Source organism: Symphalangus syndactylus, chromosome 12, assembly GCF_028878055.3.
Source record: "Symphalangus syndactylus isolate Jambi chromosome 12, NHGRI_mSymSyn1-v2.1_pri, whole genome shotgun sequence".
In the NCBI taxonomy this organism is placed as follows: domain Eukaryota; kingdom Metazoa; phylum Chordata; class Mammalia; order Primates; family Hylobatidae; genus Symphalangus; species Symphalangus syndactylus.
This window is the reverse complement of record NC_072441.2, coordinates 22,463,579-22,488,786: the sequence shown is the minus strand read 5'-3', so window position 1 is coordinate 22,488,786 and position 25,208 is coordinate 22,463,579. Positions and strand designations below refer to the sequence as shown.

Below are 25,208 nucleotides of genomic sequence, written 5' to 3'. Positions count from 1 at the left end.
TCCAGGCACGGTAAATATTCCGTGTGTACTCAAAATAATTAGGAGCTCACAGTCTAGTTCATGGAGAGAGAATTAAGAAATTACACCAGTGTGTTCAGTGCATTAAGTACCCAAAGGAGTCCATAAACCTAGAAGGGGAAATGATTAACTCACGGAAAAGGCAATGTTTGATTGAGTCAAAGGTGGGGTTTTAAAGATGTTGGAATCTGTGATCACTTACAATGCGAAGGCAAAGAAACAGTCCAAGGACAGTCTTATTTTTTTCTGGAAAGTGAAAGAGCTTGGAGAGACAACTCCAGCACTGGGTTAAGTACTTTCAAGCCAGAGTGTTTGGGCTGAATCATAAATTATGAGTGTTTGGCCTGCTGCTTATAAATTATGCAACCCTTGGCAAGGAAGTTTTTGAAACTTCCTTGTACTTCATTTTCCTCACTTATATAATAGAGAGAATAGTAGTACTACCTTTATAGGGTTGTTGTAAGGATTAAACTAGAATAGTGTATGTGAGGCTTTTACATAGTAAGTGCTGGATACATATAGTAAATGCTCAATGTAAGTGAATAGTTGGCTGGGTGCAGTGGCTCACACCTCTAATCCCAGCACTTTGGGAGGCCCACGCGGGCAGATCGCTTGAGCCCAGGGGTTCGAGACCAGCCTGAGCAACATGGTGAAACCCTGTCTCTACAAAAAATACAAAAATTATCAGGATGTGGTGGTGTGCCCCTGTAGTCCCAGCTACTTGGGAGGCTGAGGTAGGAGGACTGCTTGGGCCCAGAAGGTTGTGCCACTGCACTCCTGCCTGGTTGAGATTGTCTCTAAATAAATAAATAAGAGTGAGTAGTTATTATTCTTGGACTTGCAAGGAGGAATTGTGTTCCGGAGAGAGCATAGAAGCCCAGAAACATAGGTGGCAGGGCTGAGTGTTCAGAACAAGGACCCCGTGGATGTTAGCCACAGGCCTTTCATTACTTCCGGACAGTGGTTATTAACTTCAGGTCAAGGACTTTAACCTTGGGAGACATATATGCATAGACCCCATTTGCACGTTTAGTGTTCATATTTCAATGGAAGCCCTGAAGCTCACCCATGGAATTCAGAGGTTTATGAATCCCGATGAGGGTACGCCCCATGACTACCAAAATGCATGCTGATCAGCACTGAAGCAATTGGAGAAAGTCCTAACATAGAAGATGTGGGAAATTCTTAGCATCCTTAGGAGAATGTGCCCACAGGCATGATTTAATTATATTTGACTATAAACATAGCAACATGTAAATTAAAATATTTCGAAATGGAAGATATTAAGATGGGAGCAGAGGTGTATGGGAGACAAGATCTTGGAGCAGAAGAGTGGTGAGGAAGGATCAGGACAAGAGTTAGCAATGGGAACATTGTTTTGGATGAAGGTAACTCAGCAAAGGCCTCAGGTATAGAGAAGGAAACGTTGATTATGCATCTCTTATGCAGGCTCAATGCTAGATGTTCAAGGTTAAATCTCTGCTGTTCTCTGTGAGGCTATTACTGGAGAACAAGTTTTAAATTTAAACAAGTATGAAATTATGGAAGTTCAGTGACTTCTCCAAAGTGATTTCAAGGTGAGAAAGTGAGGACTAAGACCATATTTTTCTATCATGAAATGCTCTGAAATAACATATGTGCAAAGGACGGTAAGCCCATTTGTTGGGCTGTAGAAAAGTGTCCGTATTAGAGAAAAAAGATGAGCTGCTGAAAGACAGAGGGGCTGGTAGGTGAGCTGCCTTGATGACCAGCTAAGAAATTTGATCCTTAAGGAATTGAACATCACATCTCTAGTGCTGAAATAAAATGTGGAATTCAGGATTTGAGACTCGTAGCTTGTCCTTTGAATTATACAGTGGCTGAAAATCGTGTTTCTTTTTTTCCCGTCTGGACTCCTCACTTGGTGGTTTTCCCAACAGGAGGGCATCTGTGAACCTTTTAATGGGAGAAGTCATCAAACTGGGTTAGGGCTGTGCTCACAGGGCTGGCTTCGGAGGCAGGTAAAATCTGACTCCCTTTTGCTTTTCAGCTACAGACACAGCCATTGCTGCCACCACCAGCTGGGTGACTCGGAATCTAGGGGTTGCCAGTAATTGTGGGTTTAAGTCGCAGACGAAAAAGATAAGAGGAGAGCCAGGCTGGTTTTTCCACAATTAAATGTTGCCTCTCAGGCTTCTCTGTTGGCAGGAATCCAAGAGGTCAGGAACCACCAGCCATATTATTTTTGTCCCTGGCTGCCCGCTCTCATTTGTATCCCCTCCTCATTCATGGGAACGAAGAAAAGGTGGGTTGGAAATAAAAAAGCTTGTTCTAGCCTACTTTTTCCTTTATGAAACTTGTCAGAAACAAAGCTTTCCTGTGAGACAGACGAAATCCCTTCTAGTAGCTGGCTTTTCCTGCAAGAGCTTTCTGTCTCTTCTTCTCTTTCTGCTGGCAGCACAAATGTATTTTCGGGGTTAGGGGTGTTACCATTGTTGAAATCTACTTTTCTCCTTGTATAGTTATGCTGGTATGCGGTGTGATTTCTCAAGCACTGCCCTGCAGTCTGGTTCTCTGGTATTTTTGTATTTGTTAATTGTTTAACTCTTCCATTAGTCAAACTCAAGTTGTTATCCTTTGTCACTCAAACTCCATTATAAGTGCCCCGAGGACAGGAATGGTTTTATAGTTCTTTGTTTTGGCCTCGCTGCCTTAAGTATAGAAGGCAGTAAACAGCTGGAGGTGTTTTAGATTTCTACATTCATGAAATATTAGAACTAGAAAGGATCTTAGTAAGCCTATGATCCAGCTGTAGTATTTCATGAAATAATACATTATGTAAAGTGACTTACTCAAATTGTAATGCTAAATAATGGCCTTTTTAGAGCAAGAAGCGGGTGTCCTAACTTTCCTACCCCATGACTGAGAGACGTAAGGGGAAAGTACTTAGGCTGCTGAGTCAGGCAAACCTGGGTTCTCATTTTGCCTCCCTCTCACATTGGTAGCATGGCCATGGGCCTCAGTTTCCTCACTTTGAAATTGCCTCTGATGGTTTCTATCTGGCTGGCATCTGCATGGGTGAAAATGTCTACACATAGTAGGCAGTAAAAATTGTGAGCTCTTAGGAATCCTTGTTTTATTTCTTTTAAAAATACTTCATTTTTAAGAAAACACATTTCTGAGATTTTTTCAGCATCAGAAAATGGTGCCCAGTTGCTCTTGGTGAGAAGAACTTTGGAGGGAGAACAGGCCAGTAGGCCTCTTTGATGGAGATTCAGCCTAGAATGAGCTAGAAATAGAAATTAGTCCCACCCACAGGACATAAGGCTCATGGATGTGATGCGTTTTCCTTTTCCCAGTTGTCCCTCCACATAAGGGAGTTTGGGTTGATTAACTCAGCAGTTAGTAACGCAGCCCGTCTTACTCACACTCAGAAGAGGATGTGGGGTAGTGGAGGAGGTCACCAGGCCAACAGGCCCAACTTGCTTCCTACGGGATAGGAACATCAGTGGTCATAAATCATTTGATGAGCTCGGAGAAGTCAAAGGCCGAGGGAGGAGACGGCATTCAGGGGCAGGTGGTGGAGTGATGCATGTAGAGACCCACGCAACAGCGCTAGCGTGACCCGAAAGGAAAGAGCAATGATTTTAAGGGAAAGGCTGAGGGCGATGGCTGGAGAAGAAGAGCAGAAAGGGAGTCCAGCTTAACACTCTTGTGTTGTGGGTGGCTTTTGATGAGGGAGGAGCAGCAGAGATCTTCCACGGCTCCACCAAGGGCCATGGTTGCCCATTATGCTTCCCATTCTCTCACACACACATATGCTTCATCCACCTTCTTTAGAGTATGATGAATCTGTCCATTATCTGGAACCCCGGGTGGCAGTAGAATATTGTCCCATTGTCTCCTGGAGCCCAACTCCAGGAATGTCCTGGCTGATTGATCAAGGGAAGGACCTTATCTTCAAATAGAACCCCAAAGCTGAGCGCAATAATTCCCCACATAAGCCGTATGAAACAAATACTCCGTGTGAATAACACTGGCCTGACTCCAGCAATAACACAGCTGTTGAAACAGCTTAGTCACCAGGGCGATGGAGGTATGCGGTGAGGGAATGTTGGAGTGTCGTGATCTGGCATTTAGCTGGCTGGCAGCAGCGCTGAGAGCCAACGTGGAGCTGTGGGAGAGCTGCAGAGAGAATCTGCTACCCGTCCACAGGCATTATTCCCTTGTTTCTTTTGAAGCCCAACCATAATCCCTTCCTTGGGCAAGGCAGACTGAGGAGGAAAATGGAAAACATTCTAGGACTGAGGGGAGGGAAAGAAATGGTTTGCTTCTTTTAGACACCTGGTTTCTGCCCCTTAATGATGCATGTTTATTTCCTGGATAACTTTTTTTTAAATGCCCCGGGCTAGGCAGAGTATAATTTAGATATGGTGAAGGGGGAAAAAAACTCATTTATTTATCTTGCCTAGCAAAACGTCGTGACTCTTAGCTTACTTGTGTCCAGGGGATGTATGAAGAAGTCAGCAGGGAAAGTCCTGGCCCTGCTGCCTGATACTGCCTGAATCTCTGTAGCGGTTCCTCTGCCAGAGTTCTCGTCTGAAGGACTCTGGGTAGATCTGGGCAAAATACTTAGCTGCTTTCGTCAGGATTTTGGGAGGACTAATAAACCGCCATGGAGCGACCCCATCCCTCTTCCAGCTCTTTGAAGAACTGACCTGTGTGTTTTCTCTTTATCCTGGACTCCCTCTGCACTGTTTGTTTTGGAAGTTGTTAAGTTAAATTAGCCATCCCTTTCCTTTCCTGGTTACTCTATGAGAATGCAGCTGTCAGTCTGTGAACTCTGCCATCATCTATTTTTAGACACAGTGTGAATGAAGCTCTCTTCTCTAATTGCATTCAGAGAGAGAGAGAGAGAGAGAGAGCAGCACGCAGGAAGATTTTCACAACAATCAAATCAGCTATTCTAAATGCTCTGTGTACCGACAGTGTCCTGGAGAGAAAGCAAAGAAACCCACTGTGTGTTTTCCTCCCTTGGCTGTCAGGTTTGTTTTCTTTCCACATTAATGTTGATTATGGTCAAATAGGAAAGTGCTGTTGCCACATTTGCTTTCCAGCGTTTTAACACTTGCCGACTTAGATGGCTGTGCGTTCTCTGGCTTTGTTAGCGAAAGATCGGTTCATCATTGAGTTCAGATTCTTTGGTAAACAAATTCCTTAGAAAATATCCTCCTGGCAGTATTTTCTACAAGGTTAAATCGTCTTAAGCACACTGAGAACTGCGTTAGCAGTGGGCCAAAGTTTCCTTGGGATGTCTCTTTGTCTACCTGCCCCCACATCCCAGTCCGTCTTCCACACAGCTGTCAGAATCTCCTCCTTTGCTTTATCATCCTCTAATCAAAATGCTGCAGCACTCAGGGCAAGCTTCTTCCCTTTGTCATCAGACCCTTCCTGTTCTCTAGCCTTCCCTGTTCCCTCCACTCCCTCTCACATTCCCTGACATATTGATACAGTTGCTTCCCCTGACTGCACCCTGTTATTTTGTGCTTATGTGACTTTTTTTTTTTTGAGACGGAGTCTCGCTCTGTCGCCCAGGCTGGAGTGCAGTGGCGTAATCTCGGCTCACTGCAAGCTCCGCCTCGCGGGTTCATGCCATTCTCCTGCCTCAGCCTCTCCGAGTAGCTGGGACTACAGGCGCCCGCCACCACGCCCGGCTAATTTTTTGTATTTTTAGTAGAGACGGGGTTTCACCGTGGTAGCCAGGATGGTCTCGATCTCCTGACCTCGTGATCCGCCCGCCTCGGCCTCCCAAAGTGCTGGGATTACAGGCCTGAGCCACCGCGCCCAGCCGTGACTTTTTATACGTGGGGCTTCCTCTGCCTGTAATGCCTTCTCCTGTCTTGCTGCCTAGTGAACTCGTATTCTGCAATTCATTGGTAAATATCACCTCTTCTCAATAGGGTGAGCCAGAAGATTGCGTCTTCTGTGCTACGATTCTTGACCTTCTACTCATACTCAGAACTCTTGATCTTTTTGTGCTGACTGTATACTTCATATATACTTCTAATGCAGTACAAACTGCATGGAATTATACTTATCTATGTATATACCTGCCTTCCCCACTTTACTGTAAACAATTTGAGGGCAGTGACTTTGCCTTATATGCCTTTTTATCCCTACTCTTTTTTTTTATAGAAGTTTAATTGTTTCACTCTTTATAGACATATATAAACATACATTTTTATGTTTATATACATGTATATAGTTCCAAAACCTATTTCTATATCAGATTTGTATTTATTTATATATAAGATTTGGAACTTCTCTGAGTTTTTTTTTTTAATTATACTTTAAATTCTGAGATACATGTGCAGAATGTGCAGGTTTGTTACATAGGTATACACGTGCCATGGTGGTTTGCTGTACCCATCAACCCGTCATCTACATTGGGTATTTCTCCTAATACTATCCCTCCCCCATCCCCCCATCCCCCGACAGGCCCTGGTGTGTGATGTTCCCCTCCCTGTGTCCATCTGTTCTCATCATTCAACTCTCACTTATGAGTGAGAACATGTGATGTTTGGTTTTCGGTTCCTGTGATAGTTTGCTGAGAATGATGGTTTCCAGCTTCATCCATGTCCCTGCAAAGACATGAACTCATCCTTTCTTATGGCTGCATAGTATTCCATGGTGTATATGTGCCACATTTTCTTAATCCAGTCTATCATTGCTGGGCATTTGAGTTGGTTCCAAGTCTTTGCTATTGTGAATAGTGTCGCAATAAACATACGTGTGCATGTGTCTTTATAGTAGAATGATTTATAGTCCTTTGGGTATATACCCAGTAATGGGATGGCTGGTTCAAATGGTATTTCTGGTTCTAGATCCTTAAGGAATCGCCACACTGACTTCCACAGTGGTTAAACTAGTTTACAGTCCCACCAACAGTGTAAAAGTGTTCCTATTTCTCCACATCCTCTCCAGCACCTGTTGTTTCCTGACTTTTCGATGATCGCCATTCTAACTGGTGTGAGATGGTATCTCACTGTGGTTCTGATTTGCATTTCTCTGATGGCCAGTGATGATGAGCTTTTTTTCACATGTTTGTTGGCTGCATTAGAGTCTTCTTTTGAGAAGTGTCTGTTCATATCCTTCGCCCACTTTTTGATGGGGTTGTTTGTTTTTTTTCTTGTAAATTTAAGTTCCTTGTAGATTCTGGATATTAGCCCTTTGCCAGATGGATAGACTGCAAAAATTTTCTCCCATTCTGTAGGTTGCCTGTTTACTCTGATGATAGTTTCTTTTGCTGTGCAGAAGCTGTTTAGTTTAATTAGATCCCATTTGTCAATTTTGGCTTTTGTTGCCATTGCTTTTGGTGTTTTAGTCATGAAGTCTTTGCCCATGCCTATGTCCTGAATGGTATTGCCTAGGTTTTCTTCTAGGGTTTTTATGGTTTTAGGCTTTACGTCCAGTCTTGTGCAAGGAAACCAGTAGGTGCTCAAAAATATTTGGTGGAAACAAAAATAGAGTTGGATGGTTCATCTAGCAGCAGGGATTTCAGGGGTGTGTGTGCAGGGGTTTTGGGGGGGTAGAAGTAAAAACGCAGGTGATGGAGAAAGAAAGTATGAATGTCACCAAAATAGAGCAAACCACTTGTTTGATGTTAGAGTGACAGGAAACTTACGTTTGTAAGAGTTATTTGGAGAAAGAAGGATGATAATCATTAATTTGGTAAATATTTAATGAATATCTATTGTGCAAAGACATGAGTGATATAACTGTGAACAAGACTGAGTCAGTCCCCGGCTTTCAGGAATGCCGCCTAAATAGGAGATGGGTAGGGAGGGAGATGGGGATAAGTAGTCAGGAGAAGCACCATGGAGAATAAGTGTCATAAGTGTCATATTGCTGGGTGAACAGGGGCTGCGGGAGCAAGAGGAGGGGTGCTATATTGAGTTTGGGTGAGTAAAAGAGGGCAAGAGTAAATCTGGGGGGAATTCCAGAAGATGAGTAGGAGTCTGGCACAAGTGGGGATGCCAAGCACTGTCTGCAGCCCAGATAAAGAAGCCTTTTGTAATTCACCCTCTCAAAGGAGGCATCTCTTTAAAATTTGGTGTGATTATGGGAACCCTGAGTATAGCAGGTGTAGATAACCTTAAGTAATAGCCTTGAAACAGCAGCCAGCGGCCGAGCGCAGTGGCTCACACCTGTAATCCCAACACTTTGGGAGTCCGAGGTGGGTGGATCACCTGAGGTTGGGAGTTCAAGACCAGCCTGACCAACATGGAGAAACCCCGTCTCTACTAAAAATACGAAAAAATTAGCCAGGCGTGGTGGCCCATGCTTGTAATCCCAGCTACTCAGGAGGCTGAGACAGGAGAATCACTTGAACCCAGGAGGCGAAGGTTGCAGTGAGCGGAGATCGTGCCATTGCACTCCAGCCTGGGCAACAAGAGCGAAACTCCATCTCAAAAAAAGAAAAAGAAAAAAGAAAAAAAGAAATAGTAGCCAGCACTGACTGAGTGCTTACTATATGCCAGGCCTGTGCTGACTGCTTGGTACCCGTTATCTCATTTACTCCTCACAGTGATAGGAGAAGGGCATTACCAGTACCACTATCCTCATCTTACAGATAGAGACATTTAGTGACTCCCAACATTGCACAGGCACCAAGTAGCTAAGGTGGGCTGTGGTCCCAGCTTGTCTGTCTCCAAAGCTGAGCTCTTACTCATCTTCCAAGGCTGGAGGGGAGAGGGGCTGTATTTGAAGTGGCCAACCTAGGTAGAAGGGGTAGTGAACATTCATAGAACTAGAACCTAGGCTGCTACATAACATCGTAGCCAATTATGCCATTTAAAGAGTTTTGATGTCATCCTGAAGACAATATAAAGGCATTGAAAGTGTTTTAGAAATCATTTCTCCAGCAGGAAGTGTGAAAATTAGACAGGAACAGAGCAGGTGTTTTAGTCATGGAGGCTGGAGATAGTGGTGGCCTGAACAAGCGGCATATCAGTGGGGAGAGAGAGGTGGCTAAATCTGAAAGACACCTAATAGAGTTGACCAAATGTGGTGGTTTGCGTTTCTAAACCATGAAAGAGGAGAGACTGGTGAAAAGTGAACATGCAAATTCAAATATCAAGAGGGAAATCTGGACTGGAGAGGGTGACGTGCATCCCAGGAGCAGATGAAATCCTTCAGGGTGAACGTGTTGAGTTAGATGAGGAAAGAGCTACTCTGACCTGGTGAACAATAGATATGGTTTTTTTCTGTATTCTGTGGTACTTCAGATTCATTTATTAACAAAAATTGATGTCTCCACTTACTTTTTCAGTGGTATAGCATTTCAGCACTCGTAGCCTTGGCTGCAATAGGGGTAAGTGGATGTTTTCTAACTGCATGTCACTTTGAAGAGAACCTAAGGTGAGCACCATTCTCCCTTGTCCTCGTCATGTTCCATAGACAGATATGTGACTTCAACCAGATGATAATGCATCAGAATACAGCAAGGAACCAGTTTTGCAATGCTTAGAAATATGTTTTCTTACATGTAGAAGATAAGTTCTCTGCAATTCAAATGCTTGGTTTGATGAGGAAAGACAAGAGAAGCAATGTGAACTAAACTGTTAGGCTGGTTTGCAAAATAATTGTACTCATTCATTTTTATAACCACTCACACCCAGGCCTGTAGGGCATCTTAAGAAAACAGCTAGGGCCAAATTTATAATTAGCTGAGTCCATTTTTGCCAGACCTAACCATGTATAGGACAGGGTTTGTTTTGTTATTTCCTTAATTGAAAGCGTCAAGAAAAATTCAAGCCAGGTCAGAGAGTTTTTTATTGGGGAAGGAATGCTGGCATAAATAACTCGAGATTATATGTCTGCCAGAGGCTGGGAGGAGATTTGTCTCTGCGGCCTCTTTCTGAGGTTACCCAAACAAACTCTGGTGACTGGCAGCTCCCCTGTGTAATGTGGGAATGCACACGAGCATTGAAACCTCTTTAATTTTTTTCCCAGGGCAAAGGCCCAGGAAATTCAAAGTGTCTCTAGGAACCTAAAAGTTTTTGAAAACCATACAATCGTTCTTGATTTCCTCTAATATATCTTGTCCTCTCCTTTTTCCGCTTTTATTCCAGTTAATAGGTCAACAATATAACCCAGCCACCCCGTGACTAGATGGAGAGGGAACTGGTATTGGTTAACAGCCTTAGGGAGCAGTTCCCGCTGTTTCCATACTGCAAAGGTGGGAACTGAGACTTACTCAAGGTTGTTCAGGTGGGAAGTCATAAAAGAATTCAAAATCAGATCCATTCGGTGCCCAATTTATACACTTTGTATTATCCTGGCTGGCAAATACCTGCTTCAAATATAGAAGGTGTAGAGCTCAGGTGAGAAGCATTCTGATGTCTTCCGCAATTAAGGTTCTAGTGGCCTTTTCACTGCTTTTCCTTCTCACCACATTCCCACCCCAGGGACCATTCTTACATTAAGCAGCTGCCCTAGATTTCTTGGGGACACTAGACCTCTTCCCTAGCGATTTCTAGCACCCCCCTCCCACCATTTCTGCCTTATAGAAGGGACTTTCCACTTGCCTGCAGAAAAACTGATTGGCTTTGCTTTTCTCAAGCAGGGCAGGGCAGTATAACTGGCATAGAGACAGACTTCCTAAGGATACAATTAGTTGATGCTTCCCAATATGGAAAGGCATGGATCTTTCTGTCTGTAACCACACTTTGCAGTCGAGGTCTGCTCCTATGGAACCCTGGAGCATAGGGGAAACTGCCCCATAACAGGATGGAAATGGTAAGTGTAACAAATGACAGTGCCTTTCCACACTTCCCTTCCTCCTCTGAATGAATTCTCCACCCAAGTAAAATATGTCTCCAAAGCTATTTGAGAAATGTGAAGCTTGGCTAGCCCATAGGACCTATGGGCTTCTATACCAAAGCTGCTGGTATAGTATAGATATGGAAAACCATGGATTTCAAATCTATAAATGCCATATGCTGATACCTTACAACTGTACCCCCACGAAACTGGTATAACCAGTGTCCTTGTTTTATAGGGAACGTTCTCCAGTGCTAAATGTAGCTTAGCCTTCCTGCCATTCTCCCAGGGAGTTCAAATTGGATTCTTCGCCTTCATTACCTCTGGGGGGTGGAGGGGAAGTATTGCCCACGCAGTATCCCAGGAGTCATGAAACCAGTGTTTTATTAAATGCAACATCATCATTAATGCTGAACTTTATTTCCAAGTCCATTGGAGGCAGAAGAGAAAATTCAGGTAACCGGCTTCGCAGTTTTACTGTGTTCGTCTGTCTAGTGCTTTCCTGTTTCTGGGTTTTGTGATCTAGGTTTGGATTAGGGAGTCAGAGTGGGAAGCTCCATGTTCCTGAAACCTGGTAATAATTTTGAATTAAGGATAAGTATAAGAGTTTCACTTCCCTAATAAAATGTCAACAACAATACCTTACCCTTCATGCTTTCTGCTCTGTCTTGAGCATTTCTTCATGCAGTAACTAGTGTAATAATCATGAAATTCTAGGCGTCAAGTCTTATCCCAACAGGTAGGGAACCAGGTCTGCTAAGATTGACCTGTGCTACCTCATGTGCTATCTGTCTGGGGGTGGGGAGTGATGTCAGAGTCTAGTAAAGGTCACTTGAACAGGCCATCCTCCCTGTGGTTTCTGTTTTTTATGTACATCATAAAAGATGGCAGGATGCTATGAGACTATTGGCTATGAAGCTCTAGGGTCCTGAGTCTGGTATTTCTAGGGTAGGGCTTTCTGCGTTATGGCGTCTTCACCTCATAAACAGGAATAACACCTCTGCTTCGGATTGCACAGGAAGTAAGGAGATGATAACGTGAGGAGACGACAGAACATGCTATAATTTCAACAACCAATAATAGATGGCTTTAGAAAGCTTAGATTAGATAATTCCAGACATTCTTATGAGCCATACTTGCAGCCTCCCGGGAACACTGCCTGTTTCTCTCCTGTAGAAAGCTGGAAAGGTATTTAGTTTGTGTTGAGTGGCTCTTTGACCAAGTATGCTTGATTCAGCTGTTAGTTTCTTTTGAATTCTACTGTGTTTGTTTGTTTTCACCAACAAAGGTAGTAGAGTGCAGTGGGGCCCTCACAGGATCCAGACTTAAGCTCTGCTGTTTACTAGCCATATATTCTTGGGCAATTTATATAACGTCTTCTTCCCAGGATGGATGTGAGGCCTGAAGAAGCCTGGTGCATGTTAGCCTCTGATGAAGGAGTGCTGTTGCTCTTATAAAGACTTAGCCTATTCATATTGTGTGACTGCTTTGAGGGGCTTCTTTTATCACAAGTTAGCCAGTGTTCTTTAAGCAATACAAAAAAAGTGATTTTATTTTAAGGCAATTTCAATGACTTTATACAAGTTCCTTAAGATCTTTACTCATTAATTAAAATAAAATATTCATGTCCACTTCATGGAATTGTTGGGAACATTAAACAAGGTAATTTAAAGCACAGAAACCACAGGAGCTTAATATGGAGTAATTGAACATTAAAAGACTGTGTGCAATTTTCGTTTTAAACCGCATATTTTAAAATAGTTTTTCCTTTGAGGATCATCAACAGATTAGAATAATTTTGAAGCTGGGACCAGGCAAGGAAGCAATCCTGTCCAGCCTTGTCTCTCTGAGGCACCTGCTCTGAACCAGGCCCACCACAAACATCTGTCTGGCTCGGGGAGACAGTATGAATGAAGGCATGCCTATCCTGTGTCTAAATATTTAGAAGTGATAAATCAGGCCAGGACACTGTTAAGCCAAGTACGTTGCATCCTCTGATGATGAGTTACTTGCATAATGAACAGGATGGCCAGGTTCAAATTGAGGACTCATGGATGACTTGGAATTCTGTGCCAAGATGTGACTGGCCAGGAAGTGTGGGCCCCTACACCCCTTTTCTCCCCACCTCTGGCTCCATCCCATAAAAAGAGGGGCCTTGCATGCTTGTACATGGACACCCTAACCTCCGAGCTCAAGCTCGGTTCGTATCTTCCAACAAATAGCAGCCTTTTCACTCCCACCCGCCCGACCATCCAAGAGTATACAGGTGGTTGTCTCGTTCTTCTTGGGAAGCCAGACCTGGAAAGAGGCCACACAGACCTTGGAAGTAAGATAAGAGTTCAGAGCTGTCTAGGCAGAATGTTCTGGAGTCTGACATCTCGGAGCATGGTCTAGAAGTGAGGGGGTCTGCAGGCTCTGGGTATATATATCCCCTTCACTTGGGAGTCTTCTTGTCCTATAAAGAAGGGAACAGTTGACAGAGTGGGACCCTTTAAAAGTGTGGGGCCCAAACTTCAAAGGCCCCTCTTGCCTGTGTCTAAGGCTAGTGTTGCACTGAACCCTGCAGCTCCAAGGAGAACAACCTGCGAGTAATTCGTAACCTGTGTGTGAGCTGATGACGTTTTTTACAGCTTTTCATATTTATACTCTTGTGTTTCCCCAAGCACCCTTTTCAACACGGTTGAAAGTCCCAATTCCTACTCCCGGCGTTAGAAGTAGGATGTACTTTATTGCCTAAGATTTGGCTTCATGGGATCTCTGACTGATTCTTTCCGTTGACCACTGAGGCTACTAAGTGGGGAGAAGTTGTAGCCAGCTTGGTCCCTGACCAGGGGGAGATTCCAGCTCTGCGCATTGTTTCTGCCAAGCTGGGAGTGGTACAGTTTCTTCTACAGACTCTTGTTCTTCTCCACCTCCAGTCCTGGGTCTATGTATTCCCCTGGTGTCCTCAAGTCCAAAGTCTCTCCTTGGATCATGCACAGATGGGAAGATGTGGGAGAACTGAGGTCCAGCAGTTTGTGTGCAGACTTTGACCCAGTCACCCCATTGTCAGTGCCATGCTTTGTTCTGTCTTCTGCAACCCCTGGTACTTTCAAATTCTGAGTGGCTTCAGGTTCCTGCAGACATATTGGCTCACTTTTCTAGAATATCCCCTCTATAGGAGTGTAGGCTGTGGCTGCCAGGAAACCCTACTTCATGTATTTTTTATCTTTTAAAAAAATTTTGAGGCCAGGCACGGTGGCTCACGCCTGTAATCCTAACACTTCGGGAGGCTGAGGCAGGCGGATCACCTGAGGTCAGGCGTTCAAGACCAGCCTGACCAACATGGAGAAACCCTGACTCTGCTAACAATACAAAATTAGCCAGGCATGGTGGTGCACGCCTGTAATTCCAGCTACTTGGGAGGCTGAGGCAGGAGAATCGCTTGAACCCGGGAGGCAGAGGTTGCAGTGAGCCGAGATCATGCCATTGCACTCCAGCCTGGGTAACGAGCAAAACTCTGTCTTAAAAAAAAAAAAATTGAAATCTCTTGTCTGCTCATGTGTCTACAGTTAGTTTTTTCCCCTTGTGATTTAATATCTTTTGCTTTTCTTTTTACTGTCTTTGTCTTTATTTTGTGGAATTTCAGGAGGAAAACACAGTGGCCAATTCACTATGTTTAACTGAGGATAAAAATAGGAATAATAGAATAGTGGGTATTGATGTTCATCGAGGGTTTCCTCTATATCAGAATGGCCTCAAATTCCTTCTTCCATGGATCGTCTCTTCCTTTTCCTAGATTTCCTCTGAGAACCAGGGATCTGCCATGCTGCCATGTCAGCTTTAAGCCACCGTAGAAAAGCCCTGCTTTTCAGAGGGCAGTTATTCCTGTTTCCCTTGTGACTTGTATGTGTTCAGGTTTAGTAAACATTTATTAAGCACCTACTGCATACTAGGCAGCATGCAGTGCTTTTGCTAACTTGACTTTTAACCCTTGTTGCAGCGCTGGAGGAGGTGGGTATTACTTAGATGAGTAAACTCAGGTGCCTGGATACTGAGACTTCTTCAAGGCTGAATAGCCAGAGCCTAAAATTGTGCCCATTTTCATAACCCTAGTGGTGGCAGGATCTCCAGTCATTTCGGAAATGTGATTTGTGCTTTTTTTGTTTTTCCTCATTAAGACTTCTCTGGAGGGGTAGGGTGGGGAGAGGGGGGTAGCGGAGGGAGCGTGGGGAGTGGTGGGGAGCTGGAGAGATTAAGTTTTTGTGCGTGTGTCATTTTAAGGTGGCTCGGGAGCGGCCCGGAGGAGCGAGGGACCGAACCTGGAGCCATGCCGCACTGAGGGGGGGCCGCACAGCCGCAGCCACCGCCGCAGGGTGGGGTGGGAGGGGCCGGAGCCGCCGCCACCGCCGCCTCCAGGGTGGGCGCCTTTCGCCGTGGACGCCGACCGTCTGGGACGAGGGTTTCATCACCTTAAATGGTTTTGAACCAATGAAGCTGTATTCCCTTAAAAAGACGGACAGCCCATCGTGTGAACTATAGAGTTTGTGGACAGATTTATAGCGGGTTCCTGGCGGCGTCATGCACGCGGACTCCTGCGAGTTCCCCTAAGTTCTTAGAGGACTGCTTTGCCTTTTGATCTGAGAGTTGCAAAGTTCCATAAAGAATGGCCCTCGTGGATAAGCACAAAGTCGAGAGACAGCGATTGGACAGAATTCGTGAAGTATCCGCCCCCAGATCATGAAGGGCCCCTGCACTCCCGCCCCTGCACTGTGCACGTGCCCACCCTGAAGGACCTGGCCACTGTGGCCTTCTGTGACGCGCAGTCCACGCAGGAAATCCACGAGAAGGTTCTAACGAAGCCGTGGGGGCCATGATGTACCACACCATCATCCTCACCAGGGGGGACCTAGGAAAGTTCCAGGCCCTGAGGGTGATCGTGCGGATAGGCAGTGGCTACGAGAACGTGGACATCAAGGCTGCCGGCGAGCTCGGAATTGCGGTGTGCAACATCCCGTCTGCAGCCGTGGAGGGGACAGCGGACTCCACCACCTGCCACGTCCTCAGTCTGTACCGGAGGAACGCGTGGCTGTAGCAGGCACTGCGGGAAGGCACACGGGTTCAGAGCGTGGAGCAGATCCGCGAGGTGGCCTTGGGAGCGGCCCGCATCCGTGGGGAGACGCCGGGCCTCATGGGCTTTGATCGCAGGGGGCAGGCGGTTGCGGTTCGAGCCAAGGCCTTCGGACTCAGCATCATATTTTATGACCCCTACTTGCAGGATGGGATCGAGCGGCCCCTGGGCGTGCAGAGGGTCTACACTCTGCAGGATTTGCTGTATCAGAGCGACTGCGCCTCCTTGCACTGCAATCTCAACGAACATAACCACCACCTACCTCATCAATGACTTTACCGTAAAGCAGATGAGGCAGGGAGCATTCCCTGTGAACGCACCCCGTGGTGGCCTGGTGGACGAGAAAGCCTTGGCACAAGCTCTCAAGGAGGGCAGGATACGAGGGGCAGCCCTTGACGTGCGTGAGTCGGAGCCCTTTAGCTTTGCTCAGGGTCTGTTGAAAGATGCACCGAATCTTATCTGCACTCCTCACAGGGCCTGGTACAGCGAGCAGGCGTCACTGGAGATGAGGGAGGCAGCTGCCACTGAGATCCGCCAAGCCATCACAGGTCGCATCCCAGAAAGCTTAAGAAACTGTGTGAACAAGGAATTCTTTGTCACGTCAGCGCCTTGGTCAGTAATCGACCAGCAAGCAATTCATCCTGAGCTCAATGGTGCCACGTACAGATATCCGCCAGGCATCGTGGGCGTGGCTCCAGGCATCGCGGATGTGGCTCCAGGCATCGTGAGCGTGGCTCCAGGCATTGTGGGCGTGGCTCCAGGCATCGTGGGTGTGGCTCCAGGAGGACTTCCTGCAGCCCCGGAAGGGATCATCCTTGGAGGCATCCCAGTGACTCACAACCTCCCAACTGTGGCACATCCTTCCCAGGTGCCGTCTCCCAACCAGCCCACAAAACACGGGGACAATCGAGAGCACTCCAACGAGCAATAGCAGAGAATGCCAGAAGGTAATCATTCAGATACACTTGGGACCAAGAGACAGTGAAAAATAGATGAACTCAGAGAAAAAGAATCGGATGGTCTTTGTAACTGATTCTGGACATATGCATCATTGATGTTGCAGCGTTGAAACTACAAGAGCTAGAAAACTGAAGATGTCGTCTGCTTACGGAAGCGCTGAAAGACTAGGATGTGATTTATTAACGACCAACTTCTGTTATTGTGTGTTAAGTTTTTCATCTGTGCCTCAAATCACAAAGAATAAATAGAGCTTTTTCCTTTATCAGCCCCTTGGGCACAGCAGGTCCTGAACACCCTACTCTGCAATGTTGCATCAAGAGTTCAAACAACAAAATAAAAAATATTAAGAGGAAATCCCCATCCTGTGACTTGAGTCCCTTAAGTCTGCAGGGGCTGGTGACCTCTTTTTGCTAATAGGAAAATTACATTACTACAGAATGGGGGGAAAACTGTTTGCTTGTGGTAGACACCTGCACACATAGGATTGAAGACAGTACAGGCTCCTGTACAGAGAAGCGTCTCTTACATCTGAACTGCATACTGAGCGGGCAAGTTGGTTGTCAGTTCAGTAAAACCCTCTGATACAAAAAAAAAAAAAGTTTCACAAGCTGTTTGTACTCAAATACATTTTCTCAATTTCAGATCCTCTGCTGTTTTATTGAGTGGAAAGTCGAGCTAAAAGGGTTCAAGAAGAATAATGTTGCATTTCCTTATGTCTCAGGAAATACTTTTTATGGTAACTTGTCAGATTGTCTATGAACAAACCCACTTTTTTAGACATTGATAAAGTCTTCTTTTCTTCACGTGATATTTTATACAAGAGCACTTCAGATGTATTAGATGTGACTGATTTTAACAAATCCTATTAGATTTGTATCAACTAGTTACATGTTCTATTCATAGTCTTTTGTGAATCATTGCCTTTTTGTTTGAAAAGATGGCCTCTTTTGAGTCCTTGTTTGGATACATTCCTGTTTTTGTGACAAAAGAAAAACTTTAAAAATTGTCCCAAGCAGAAAAATAATGGCTATCAGAATTATGTTTTGTTTTAGTGTGAGTTACCGTTACTGTATTTGTTTATTGTAAACGTGGACATTTAGCGTTCACTGCAGTTTTCAATAGAAAGTAATTAAAATTTGTTAAGTTCTGAAATTCAAGTACATCTCACTAATGTAAAAGTTCTCTACTTGAGGTGTTTAAGGCAAGTGCGTCGTCAATTAGCCAATTTCCAACTCTTGTTACTACAGGGTTCTATCTGCCTATTCCATAACCAGACTCAAGAACGCTGACAATTACCTCATGTGATACAAAGTTTAATTGAAAAATCAAAACCTCACACAAGTCCATCATTATCAAGTCATGCCATCCTTAAGATGTAATGGTGGGTTAGAGCTAAGTCAATTAAAAAAAAGTTGCTCAACCTTTAGAATTCTGATTTTAATTTACCCCAGAGCAAAATGACCTGGACCTGGTTCAAGGGAGGGAAGTGAACTTTGAAGCTTTTTTGCCAATAACCTAACAAAATGATATTTACAAAGAAGTGTTGCAAAAAAGTCCCATGAGTTAAGAACTTGAAGTTGATTTAATGGATCTTCTTTTTAAATAAAATTAAACCTTTATACGCAAAAAAAAAAAAAGACTTCTCTGCTCTTGAGCTTGCTGATCATAGCATAAAACAGACAAAATTAATAGGTGCAATGTTTTATTAATCTCATCTCCTTAATGAGTTCTGTGGTGAGTTTAACTCATTCGTGGTCCAGTCCTACTGTTATGGAAGTATGTGTGAACATTCATTTGTGCAATTATGTATTATTCCTATCTGTGTATAAGTCTTTAATTTTGGAAAAACACTTTGCCTTTTACATTAACTTCATCCACGATATGAAGGGATTTTGACTTTTGGAAAAGTAGCAAATCCTATATTTGAGAACTTTCGGGAATAAGTTTGAGAAGGATGTTTTCAGACAGAGTGTGACCAGAGAAGAGCCCCAGAGGGACGTGTCTGAGGGGTGGCTGAAAAACTTGGTCATGTTTATCAGAGAGGAAAGAGAATGCAGGCAGATGTGGTATGGTTTTCAAGAACATAAGGCACTTTTTATGGAAGAAGGAAGGACATCACCTTCCATGTGGCTTCTACAGGCAGACCAAGGACCCGTGGTACAAGTTATGGGAGGATGAGGTCTGACCATTTGTGCTCCCTCAGAGGGAGTGAGGCCCTGTCTCTGGAAGAGTTCAAATGGAGACTCTTGACTCTGGCAGAGTGGACGTGAGAGGGGACCCAGCATTTGGCTTAGACTTTCATCGTATGACTTCTAAGTCTTCAGGTTTGGAGTTTGATAGAAATTAATATTTCTCTTTTGTCTTGTTGGTTTCCATGGCAAAGCCTATAAGAATTTTTTGAGCTGTTTCTAAAATATCTTTCCGAAAGTCATTTCTGAAACGTGCATCCTTTCTCTTGCAGGAGAAAATGCAGAAGTCTCCATGGACGTTTCCCTGGCTTACCGTGATGATGCTTTTGCTGAGTGGACTGAAATGGCCCATGAGAGAGTACCACGGAAACTCAAATGCACCTTCACATCTCCCAAGGTATGACCCCTTGCTGTCTAAGCTGACCGAGTTTTTATCTGGTTCGCAGGTATGTGGAAAGATGTGCTGACTTTTCATAGGTGTGTCCCTTCTTCGCATGAGGACAGCTTTGGTCATACCTGTTCTGCAGAGCATTGTATTTCCTCTTCTCTCCTGCCACGGCCCTTTCCTAACTTTGCTTTTGCCTATTACTGTGAAGATTTCCTGCGAAATTGTAAAAACATGAGGTTGAAGCCTCTGCGTACCTTGCCCCAGCTTTAGCCATTTTTTTCCTAAAGAGGAGAAAGATTAGGTGGTTTTATCACTGACGGTGTGACCTCAGGTAAGCTTACATCATCTGTCTGAGCTGCAGTTTTTCTTCTGCAAGATGAGATAAGAGTGCCTACCTTGGGAGTCTTTTTAAGGGCTAGATCAAGCTTGTCCAACTTGCTGCCTGCAGGCCGCATGCAGCCCAGGACGGCTTTGAATGTGGCCCAATGCAAATTCATTACTTTCTTAAAACATTAGGCCGGGCGCGGTGGCTCACGCTTGTAATCCCAGCACTTTGGGAGGCCGAGGCGGGCGGATCACGAGGTCACGAGATCGAGACCACGGTGAAACCCCGTCTCTAGTAAAAAAATACAAAAAATTAGCCGGGCGCGGTGGCGGGCGCCTGTAGTCCCAGCTACTCGGAGGCTGAGGCAGGAGAATGGCGTGAACCCGGGAGGCGGAGCTTGCAGTGAGCCGAGATTGCACCACTGCACTCCAGCCCGGGCGACAGAGCGAGACTCTGTCTCAAAAAAAAAAAAAAAAAAAAACAACATTATAAGGTCTTTTTGTGATTTTTTTTTTTTTTTTTTAGCTCATCAGCTATTGTTAGTGTATTTTATGTGTGGCTCAAGACAATTCTCCTCCTTCCAGTGTGGCCCAGAGAAGCCAAAAGATTGGACACCCCTGGACTAGATGATACAATGAACGTAGGCAGGATGACCTTATAATTTAACATCTTGTCTGGGACATATTTGAGAGTCAAAGCGGATATTAACCAGATGGGCCACTAGGAGAAAACATATAAACTAAGGCCCCCATGGGTAAACCTAAGTACCCATTGCAGTGTTTTTTGAAACACTAGGGGAGTCTCCCTCCCCCAGGTTTCCTAGAACAAAGCTACAGAAAGTGTGTTCTGAGAACCAACAGTGGCAGCCTCACCTGAGAGGTTTTAGGAAAGGCAGATTCCCAGGGCACACCCAGAACCTATTAAGTCAATGTCTCAGGGTATAGGAGCAAGGAATCTGTGTTTTAACAGGCCTTCAGTTTATTACCTTAAACTCAATGAAGTTTGAGAGCCACTGCCCTAGACTCTCTGCTGAGTGCTAAATACAGGGCTGTCCTCCAGAGAAAGCCATTTGTAGGTAGAAATGAATGATAGAAACTAGAGGAAGCAGGAGGGAGGAATAGCTAACATTTTCAGATCTTTGCATGCAACCAAGCAAATTAACCTTTCTATCTATCTCTGCAAGTTGACTGCATCTTTGAAATACTGGTTGAACATCTAAGCTAGATGGCTTTTGGATACAGAATTGTATCCTTAGAAAAGGGATATTTATACACATGGAGGGCACTGAGTAGCTAGGGGGAAGGGTGTTTGCCTGCAACTGCTTCTTAATGCTTAATTATCTTTAGGATGTGTTGATCCCTTGCAAGAAAGATATTAAACCTTGCAAGGTACGAAGGAAATGAATCATCAAGTCTCTGCTTTTTGATTGCAGTGAAATTGAGTCTTGAGTCTCAAGATTAAATGAGAAATTGCTTTAAAGCTTTTGAGTCCCTGGTGGATTGTGAAGTTAAAAAAAAAAGTCAAGTTGCCACCTGCTGTAATTTGTCCTAATTAGCCAGTCTCATGCTGGAGTTGGGGGAGAACTGGGGGTGGGGGAAGGAAGGAGCGAGAGAGGAATCTTTCTTCTTAAATGCCCTAAATACTGGCAGAGGCAGGACTTTAGTGCATGAAGAGAAATCTCTAACAGGATACAACGAATTTGTCTCTGAGACAGGAAGGTTGAGCCAGTGTCCCAGATGCCAATGTGTCTCTTTTAATTTGAACTTAGGTAAATTTGTGTCAAGGGTGTCCATGTTACTCACTCAGTAGTGACAGGGAAGTGTGGGGCACCCAGAGACCCATCGTGGGGGATTAGAAGTGACCCTGGAGATCATCTTACTTAACTTTCTGACTTAGGAGGAAACTGAGGCCAAATGAGGCAGGGTGACCCAACATACCCAGCAAGGAACATGGTCAGGACTAGAATCAGCCTCCTGGCCTACAGTTCAGGAGTCTTTATCACAGCACAATGCCTGCCTTTGGGCAGGGCCCATGTCCTTCTCCCAATTCTGCTACTACTTTCGGGACCCTGGGAGAGACACACACCAGATGGAATTAGACTAAGTAGGTTTTGTTCCCTTCCGCCCTCAAGTTCTCCATTTCCATCAATAAAATAAGACCTTAACTGGAAACAAATCAGAAAATGCCCTCTTGCTGTTACCACAGAGGATAATCAGCCTCCTCATTGCAGCTTAATCTGAGGGAGAATTAGAGCCTGTAGTGAACTTTCAGTAGTACCTGCAGAGCCCCCATCCTCCCTGATTAGAAAGTATAAGAGAGAAAGGAGTGGAGGGGAGAGAAAGATGATCTATATAGGAAGAATCATCCGACCTGCAGCTAAGGTTTGAAAAAGCAGCATTCTTTCTACAGAAGAATTTTTAAAAATCTCACATGCCAACTCTAATCAACCGGTGTGTCTGACAAGAGCCGCTCACACCTTAGGGATAAAAACTGTTGACGACTGATTGGTTATGTGTGCCGTGGTGGGGAAGAGGAGGCAGAAGCACCTCCCTACCTCTACCTTGCCATGTGTGTCTCTGTCTCTGTACAAAGGTCCGTTTACTGCATTCTAAGCCCTAACTGTCCAGTAAGGAACCCTCCCCACCAGCCAAGATCTCAGAAGGGGCAGAGCCCCTTCCTACACACTCGTAGACTATGGACTCCTTGTTATTTTCTTTCTTCTCACTTCTTCAGTGGATCTTTGCTCTGAAGATTTGTGACAAATTATGGAGGTCTTGCAAATTCAGGCGTAGGAACGACAAATTAGATCTCCCCTATCACTTGATCAGGAGGTGCCAAGGAAACGTTGAAGCTGATGTAGAAACCCAACATTGATGGTAGACTCTCATCTTCTGTATCAGGGAAAAGTCCCAGCCTGCTGAAGCTCATGCCTCTCCATGCTCGTCTTTACCCCGGCCCCCACCCCTCAGCAGGTACACAGCCGGGAGTCCTGGTGAGGTGGAGCAGAATTTAGTTTTCAAAAAAAAGCTGTGTCCCTACTGTCCAATTTCCCTCCACCATGCTCTGGGCAGTATCTCTTAAATTGTTTGGCACAAAGTCCAAGAGGCTTTCCTAGACACTGGGCTAAATTCTTATTTCATTAAAATTTCTGTTCCCTTCTGCCATCTTGGACTGTTAGGAAGCACTGGAGGCAGAAAATTCTTAGTGGGTGTCTCTGGCCACTAATCTTATCACCTTTCTTTCTTCCATTTCGACCTTCCCGAAATACCAAGGGCTCCTTGTGTCTTTTTTTTTTTTTTTCCTGGAAAGTGAATAAAAAGAAGATATTCTCAGCTTCTTCTAGCTTCTCCCTCAGGCCAAAATCAGGAGAATAATTAGCCGTCATTCGAGAGTGTAATGATTCAGCAAGAGCTTCCACCTGAACGTTTAAGCAGCTGACTGTTCGACAGAGCCTTGGAGGTCCCTGATGACACGCTGCAGATAAAAACTCTTGTAGCCGGCCGGGCGCGGTGGCTCACGCTTGTAATCCCAGCACTTTGGGAGGCCGAGGCGGGCGGATCACGAGGTCAGGAGATCGAGACCACGGTGAAACCCCGTCTCTACTAAAAATACAAAAAATTAGCCGGGCGTGGTGGCGGGCGCCTGTAGTCCCAGCTACTCAGAGAGGCTGAGGCAGGAGAATGGCGTGAACCCGGGAGGCGGAGCTTGCAGTGAGCCGAGATTGCGCCACTGCACTCCAGCCTGGGCGACAGAGCGAGACTCCGTCTCAAAAAAAAAAAAAAAAAAAACTCTTGTGGCCTTGGCTGACGAGATTCCTAAGATGTGAGGTTCTAATGAAGATTAAACAGCCTAGAAAGGTGTTAGGAGATAGAAGGAAGGTATCTCTGCTTTCTACCTAAAATTTCTGGTTCTACCTTGAATATGGCTGTTTGTTGTTGTTGTTGTTGTTGTTGATGATGTTTGTTTTTAGGGTAGGATAGCTGGGTGGACACCGTGCCTCCAGTATGCCTTGTTACTCTGTACCTCTAAAGTGTACCTTTAAGCATTAGCTGCTTACAGTTGGTGTTATGGGTCCAGGGCAACAGAATTCAGAGCCAGTCTGTTGGAAATAGTGACCCTGCCTCCAACCCTCTGCTCTTCTTCCAGACCCCAGAGCATGAGGGCCGTTACTATGAATGTGATGTCCTTCCTTTCATGGAAATTGGGTCTGTGGCCCATAAGTTTTACCTTTTAAACATCCGGCTGCCTGTGAATGAGAAGAAGAAAATCAATGTGGGAATTGGGGAGATAAAGGATATCCGGTTGGTGGTAAGTGAATGTAATTGATCTTGGCATGTGTATTGGAGGGGAACCCCATCTCACTCTTGGCACCTCTATGCCTCGCCTGTCTCATCTGAGAAATGGGAATAATAACATACTCATGATGGCTGAGATCATAAAGTGAATTAATTTGTGTGAGAGATTACAGAAATGGGAAACCATGCAATTATTGTGCCCACTTAAGATTTTAAATGGGCTTAAGATCACTTAAGATCATTACAATGATAAGATCATGATATAGTCATGATTGCATAATGAATAACACCGAGATAAAAGTAAATTTTCTTTTTTATGTGTTTCACCTTGCAAGCACAAATGTTAAAGGCAATAGGGGTGGTTTAGGTTCTTTCCATCATATTTGTTTAATTGGGGAAAAGTTAGAACTTGCTGCAAGGAGGCCACTTCTTTTCAATCTCAACAAAGTCCCACAAGAATTGTGTAGAGACACAGAAAAGCATAATAATTACCTGTAATGTCCTACTATTTAGAGAAATAGTCACTGTTCAGGTTTTGATATATCTCCTTCCAGGCTTTTTTTTATACATAGTAATTCCCTTACAAAAAGTAGGATCCTATTGAACTGACTTTTTTCCTTGCTTTCTTTATTTAATGGTATATATAATATAAATTGGTGAATGTAATATAAATATACTTTCCAATATTGGTTAGCATTTTATAGAATAGATTTACCTTAACACTTACCAATCTCAACATATTGACCATCTAGGATATCTGCAACTTTCTAATGAAAAGCTTTCAAAAAAAATTGATCACGTACTTAATCGTAATCTTAGCATAGGGAAAAAGCTCTTGCAGCCTTAGTAGACCAGATTAGTCAGATACGAGGGTCGAATGAGGATTCAACGGCCAAGAGAGGTGGTAAGAGACAGAGGATATCTCTGCTTTTTACCTGAAATTTCTGGTTCTACCTCAAATGTGGCTTTTTTGGGGGGTACACTGTGGGGGTGGTAGCTGGGTAGATATCATGCACCCTGTATGCCCTGTTAATCCATACTTGCCCTATTAATCCGTACCTCTAAAGTGTACCTCTAGGTATTAGCATTTTAATATCAGTGGGATGAGTCCAAGGTAAGA

The 25,208-nt window shown here is 44.5% G+C and overlaps 1 protein-coding gene and 1 pseudogene across 6 annotated transcripts in view; both read left to right on the top strand.

Annotated features, from left to right (window-relative positions):
* Positions 1–25,208, top strand: part of WLS (Wnt ligand secretion mediator) — a 132,191-nt gene that overhangs the window by 52,407 nt on the left and 54,576 nt on the right. For 5 of the 6 annotated variants that reach the window (XM_063625285.1, XM_063625282.1, XM_063625283.1 and 2 more), the window contains 2 exons: positions 19,353–19,477; positions 23,940–24,101. In XM_063625285.1, the coding sequence (XP_063481355.1) occupies positions 19,353–19,477; positions 23,940–24,101 (287 nt within the window). Of the gene's footprint in view, positions 1–3,779; positions 4,094–19,352; positions 19,478–23,939; positions 24,102–25,208 lie in introns of those variants that run through there. The other variant, XM_063625287.1, reaches the window with a different exon arrangement.
* LOC129482829 (C-terminal-binding protein 2-like) lies at positions 15,357–18,209 on the top strand (annotated as a pseudogene).